Source organism: Sinocyclocheilus anshuiensis, unplaced genomic scaffold, assembly GCF_001515605.1.
Source record: "Sinocyclocheilus anshuiensis isolate Anshui unplaced genomic scaffold, SAMN03320099.WGS_v1.1 scaffold86, whole genome shotgun sequence".
In the NCBI taxonomy this organism is placed as follows: Eukaryota; Metazoa; Chordata; class Actinopteri; order Cypriniformes; family Cyprinidae; genus Sinocyclocheilus; species Sinocyclocheilus anshuiensis.
In genome coordinates this window covers 2,124,941-2,130,623 of record NW_015547662.1, presented here as the reverse complement: position 1 = coordinate 2,130,623, position 5,683 = coordinate 2,124,941, and the positions used below count along the sequence as shown (strand labels likewise).

At 36.4% G+C, this 5,683-nt stretch overlaps 3 protein-coding genes across 5 annotated transcripts in view; all 3 read left to right on the top strand.

The window, feature by feature from the left end:
- The window catches only part of LOC107702342 (PDZ and LIM domain protein 3-like), an 11,970-nt gene extending 11,112 nt beyond the window's left edge, over window positions 1–858 (top strand). For 2 of the 3 annotated variants that reach the window (XM_016504630.1, XM_016504629.1), the window contains one exon: window positions 450–858. In XM_016504630.1, the coding sequence (XP_016360116.1) occupies window positions 450–618 (169 nt within the window). In that variant the 3' untranslated portion in view covers window positions 619–858. The remainder of the gene's footprint in view (window positions 1–449) is intronic. The other variant, XM_016504631.1, reaches the window with a different exon arrangement.
- Window positions 859–1,961: 1,103 nt separating this feature from the next.
- LOC107702271 (structural maintenance of chromosomes protein 4-like) lies at window positions 1,962–3,023 on the top strand. The gene is made up of 3 exons (XM_016504528.1): window positions 1,962–2,736; window positions 2,769–2,821; window positions 2,909–3,023. The coding sequence occupies exons 1-2, from the start codon at window positions 1,962–1,964 to the stop codon at window positions 2,819–2,821; spliced, it is 828 nt and encodes a 275-aa protein (XP_016360014.1). The 3' UTR covers window positions 2,909–3,023.
- A 434-nt stretch (window positions 3,024–3,457) lies between these two features.
- The window catches only part of LOC107702344 (ufm1-specific protease 2-like), a 6,118-nt gene continuing 3,892 nt past the window's right edge, over window positions 3,458–5,683 (top strand). Inside the window, exons 1-6 of the mRNA XM_016504633.1 lie at window positions 3,458–3,563; window positions 3,750–3,828; window positions 3,956–4,139; window positions 4,245–4,305; window positions 4,393–4,547; window positions 4,710–4,902. Coding sequence (XP_016360119.1) covers window positions 3,561–3,563; window positions 3,750–3,828; window positions 3,956–4,139; window positions 4,245–4,305; window positions 4,393–4,547; window positions 4,710–4,902 — 675 coding nt within the window. The 5' untranslated portion in view covers window positions 3,458–3,560. The remainder of the gene's footprint in view (window positions 3,564–3,749; window positions 3,829–3,955; window positions 4,140–4,244; window positions 4,306–4,392; window positions 4,548–4,709; window positions 4,903–5,683) is intronic.

Sequence of the window (5,683 nt, the reverse complement as noted above, 5' to 3'; positions counted from 1 at the left end):
ATATATATATATATATATATATATATATATCATGTTATGGCTGATAATAAGTGATACATTTTTTTAATTCTACACACTTTGGCTTAAAAAAATTAATAAAATAAAAGCAATCATTTTCAATATTAGGCTACAAGTGAATTTAGGCATCACAACATAACAATGTACAGAATGAAAAGTGGATATTTATTTTGAGATTTGCTTAATCATTTCTAAACACTAGTATTGTCCAATAATGGACAACATTCCTCTAATATGGGCTGATAACCGTGATGATACGTATGTATTCATATTTTTTCCCACTTTCACACCTAAAGGAATGAACATATAAAAGTGCATTACTGTTCAAAAGTTTGAGATCAGTAAGATCTCATGAATCCAGGTTAACATTTCTATCTCCCTGTCTCTTTTTCTATGGCTCTCTCTGATTGGCTCTGTCTCTGTTTTCTCAGTGGGACGGTTGTGAAGGTTCAGGATAAGTTTCGTCATCCGGACTGTTTTGTGTGCACCGAATGTGAGGAAAATCTAAAGCAGAGAGGGTACTACTTCATAGATGATGAGTTATACTGTGAAACCCACGCTCATGCCCGGGCCAAACCTCCTGAGAGTCCCGACCTTTGACCTTCTCGTTGTTCTTCTGATTGCATGAGGGCACCAACTGCAACTCAACTACTCAGTGCATGAACATCTTGTTTTAACCACAGACACAAAAGTTTTACCACAATTCATGCGCAATCATGTCAACCAAATACTGAGAGACACATTTATGGATAGTGCATTGTCATTTCATGTGTGCTATTTTGCACTTTGTAGGAATAGGGTGTGTTGACTGAAATAAGTTTGTATGAATAAAGGTTTTGTTTTTTGGAGAATCATATCTCTTGTCAGGTGTGTTTGAACAAGACAGGGGAGCATTTTCCTGACAACATAATGTGTCCTTACATCATTGCCATCATTTTTGATGTGTATGCAGGTCACAAGAAGAATTTATGAATTCAAAATATGTCAAGCATTTATTCATTTCAATTCAAAATTCCTTTTTGTTCTTCTTCTGTCATCACTTGTAAAGAAAAGTCTGCTTTGGAGTATTACTGCCACGTTGAGTGATGCAGTGTCCTGCCATGGCCTAGCCAAATATAGGCTATGTATCATAAATACCAATAAATAATATATATTTGTTTACATTAATTTTTATTAATTTGAGGTTACCATAGATACGCCCATCAAACTAAAGTAAATATGAATCGAAGCAAGAAGTATAAACAAATGATCAGTAAGTGTCCCCCTCTTCGCGGTAATGTACTTTTTCACCCAAAAATAGATATCTGGATATCCTAATGAGACGAAAATTACAAAATATTAGGTGCTTAATGAAGTGATCTTGCAATCATTGTTACGGTAGGCCTCAAGGGAGTATTGTAAATAAATGTTTATTTACTCATGCTTTGTTAATATTCTATTCCTTTTCTAATTCTAAATATTGAATTAAATCTTGGTTATAATAATGATATGATTACAGTTCTCTTTAGGCTATTTGTATTGTTGGTGTGAACGGACCTTAAATTAGTTCTAACGTTACTTAGTCGCGTTGTTTGTTGGTTGGTTTAGTTACACAGTTAATGATAAAGTTGTATTTCTTGTTTTTGGTTAAACGCAAGAAATAAAATTAGTTCAAATGCAATTCATTGCATGGGTTGCTACTCTAAATACATTTGAGATAAACAAGGTTATCCTTTTCAGGAATCCCACACAAAAGGAAAGAAGTTGCTGTTGTATAACAGGCATCAGTCAACAGGGTGAAGGAGAAGTCGAATAGCTTTACATAGACCTGATAAACGACACACAGCAGAACTGTCAGTGTCACGGACATCATGGAGAAGTCTAGATTTTCAGACAATAGTTTACCGTGTGGGTTAAATTCTACCCCTGCCATGCAAACAAGAGGAAGAGGAGGAGACCGTGTAATGGACAGCAAGTCCCAAGCAACCACAAACCTTAAAGACACCGTGCGTCTTGAGGAGGATAATAAGAAAGAAAATAAAGCAATGAAACATGAAGCAGGCTGTGCTAAACAAACCCGTAAGTGTCCATTTGAGGCCTATTTAGTAAAGTGCACACAATTAGAGAAGGAAAACCTAGAGGTTAAAAAGAAGCTTAAAAAGATGGAGAAATATTCCAGAGAATGCAAAACAGAGCTGCAGAGATCTGTGGAGAGGTTTAAAGCAGTTAAATACATCAACAAAGACCTGGACACAAGGAACAAACAACTTCTCATTAAAAACCAGCAAATGAGGCAAAGAATTACAGAGGTCTTAAAGCAGAACAGACTTCAGTCTGAAGATCTGGAGACAGTCTCATGCTGTAAACACCAGGAGAAGCAGCAGCTAAGAGAAACAGTCGTTGTTCTCCAAGAGAAGGTAAAGAACTTAACGGAACCAGTCAGGAAATCTCAAAGAATGAAACGGGATTCAGAAATAGTCGAAGAGAGGAAGATAACGCAGCTACAACAGGAAAACCAGACTCTAAGAGAGAGACTGCACCACAGCAGTCAGGTCATAAAAGATGCTGAAAGTAGAGCAGAGAGAGCTCAGGAGCAGCTGGATGAACTAGCATGTTGCCTGCTCACTGTAGAGGCTGAGAGGAATCTACTGCGTCAGGAAGTAAAGAGGCTCTATCAGGAATATATCAGCCTTACTAACAGCATCTCATTGCAGCTGAAAGGAAACAACAAAGGTGCTGGTCTCAGGAGGCTTTCAGGGAAACCCTCTGAGAACCTTGCTTTACAGTCCACCACAGCAAAGTCCACCGGCTCAGCATCCTATAAGTAAGACTAGTTGAAACAAACTGTACATTTTGATGATGTTCGCTATTTACAAGTTGGCTTTATTTTTAAATGTTTTCTTACTGATAGGAGGCGACACAACATAGCAGATAAAGGTTACATTTGAAGACGTACAACCAAGGAGAAAGAGAAAATACAAAGACCTGGGAAAAATATCAGGGAATGTTACTGAGACAGATATTATACACACACACACACATATATACAGTATATATAGATTTTTGTTATTTTAAATTGTAGTAAAATGTTGTTTAAATTTGTGCCATTATTATAGCTTCTATAAATTAATCTCTACTGGTTAGAAATTAATTAATAATATTCTTTCAATAAATATTAAATATTATTGTCATGATTTCATAATTGTTTTTGCCATTCATCCTCTCTCCCACAACTATTGTTTCTTTTTACTGTTAAAGGCTAAAAACTAAATAAACATTCTCAAGCAATATTACTTGTTCTGAAAGAACATTCATTCTTTACTTACAGTTAATTTATTAAACAGAAAAGTCGTACAGTATATTTTTGTCATTGCCTTGTATTTGGATCATTTACACTTTGCGCAGTCACAGTCAGATCAGCAGGGGGCAGTAAGAGACTGTATTTTCCCTGTGACACGAAATCAAATATGCGAGGAAGATGCGGACGTGTTGTGATACGTCATCAAATATGTCAGCCTTCTGGTGACAGCAGCTGAATTTGATCATTGGTCGAAGGAATTAAAATGGTAATAAGCTATTTTGGAACAAACTGTTGTTGAAAACAAACCGCTTTCTTTCGTGACACCATGTTCATGTTTATGTGCTAGCCTTTTGTCAACATATGCTTCAGAGGGAATTAATGAACAACACGATCCATATACTCAATTATTTCTGTCTTAAGCAGTTAATGATGCGTGTTTCGATTTCCTCAGGTTTATTCAGAAGAGTGCGACTTTATATTTCGATTGAAAGGAATCTTGGAGTTTGCTTGCCAGCTTGACAATCCAAATGGTAAAGCTCAAATTATAAAAGGATGAGCTTGATTTGTAAAACTTTTAATTTTAACTTTATTTTATGAAAAAACATTTACATATACGCTGGTTATGAGAGAAAAAAAATCTCTGTTTCCTTTTGGCAGGCGCACAAAGTCAAAGCACCATATCAAAAAGTTTCCAGGATCTCCGATCCAAAGTATCATCAAAAAATATTGTTTTCACTGTATGTAACAGTCCAGTATTAATATGGCCTAACACTGGTTTCCAGTCAAGTGTGGAAAGCTTGACAGAAGCATCAGCATGTGGAGACATTTTGCAGTGTATAGAGTAAGTACTGTTGGGTCTTTCATATTTTTAATGTTTGTGTATGTAGAGTATTATGTAATATGCATCATAAGAATGTTAACAAAGTATGATACTTTCTGTCCACAGGTCAGATGATGGTGGGAGCAAGAAGTCATCAAAAAAGAAAGATAAGAAGAAATCTGGACCTGTGAGAGTCTTTGACTAGATTGTTTGAAAGGTGGTAACTGTTAACAGTCACTCTAACAGTAACTCTCTGCTGTCCATCTTTATGTAGACTGTAGTGAATATGAAGCTGTTGTTTGAGGTCACAGAACCTGCTGGGGATGAAGCTCCTAGTCTCATCCGAGTGAGCACACCGCAGCATTGTGTGAAGATGCCACTGCCTTTAGACTGTACTCTGTCTGTGACCCCTGATGAGAGCCTGGCAATGTGAGTGCTTTTTTTTTTTTTTTTGGCTCAGGTTGTCAAAATCTTTGAGGTTTATAAGGAAGTGTTCTTATTGCTATGAATTGAATGCTAAGATCAGGGTTGAGAAGTTCAGCACAATATGTGTGTGTGTGTGTGTGTGTGTGTGTGTGTGTGATTGATCAGTGTGTGTACAGGGCTGGTGGAGGCATTAAATAAGCAGTTAGCAGACATGGAAAGGGTGGTGCTATGGTACAGGAAGGGCTCATCTTTCCTGGTGCCACAGCCATTTCACTTTCAACTGCCTAAACCAGCTGGACTCATTACTGTAATCTACCCTGCAGGAGTGCCAGATAGCCAGCTACAGGCCATCAGAGAGGCAAGACATGAACAGATGTACTACCGTTCAAAGGTTTAGGATCAGTAAGAATAAAAAAAAAAATGATTAATTCTTTTATTTAGCAAGGAGACATTCAAATAAATAAATTAAATTTAAAAAATCGAATAAATGCTGAAATAAATGTTAAAATAAATGGTAAATTTTTTTCAATCCTGAAAAAATGTATCACAGTTTTCACAAAAATATTAAACAGCACAACTGTCTTTAACATTCATAATAATCAGAAATGTTTCTTGAGCAGCAAAGCAACATATTAGAATGATTTCTGAAGGATCGTGTGACACTGAAGACTGGAGCAATGATGCTGAAGATTCAGCTTTGTCCTCACAGGAATAAATTGCATTTTAAAATATATTAAAATAGGAAACAGTTATTTTAAATTGTAATAATATTTCACATTATTACTGTTATACTGTATTTTTGATTATAAAAATGCAGCCTTAAGTGAGCATAAGAGACCTGAACTGGTCCTTTCAAACAATTAAACATTAATTAAACATACCGACCCCTGACTTTTGAACGGTAGTGTATACAGTACACACACAACGTTTTCATCAGAGGAAGCACAATGTCTCAATCCTATGAATTGCTGATTATTACTGATCCACATGTGTGGTCCCTAAACCAAGTCAACTTCCTATGTGTGTAGGATCTGCACAGGAAGTTTAAATTACCATGTGACAGGCCATACCTGAGACGTGCCAATGCCTTTCATTTCCCTGATGCAGCTTATAAAGACGGATACCTCCACAATCCCCAC

What these genes read in the sequence shown, in the direction of transcription:
- LOC107702271 (XM_016504528.1), top strand. Translation starts at nt 1,962, where the DNA reads ATGGACAGCAAGTCCCAAGCAACCACAAACCTTAAAGACACCGTGCGT. An exon ending in AGGAAACAACAAAGGTGCTG is followed by an intron (nt 2,737 to 2,768) that starts GTCTCAGGAGGC and finishes AAACCCTCTGAG; the next exon opens with AACCTTGCTTTACAGTCCAC.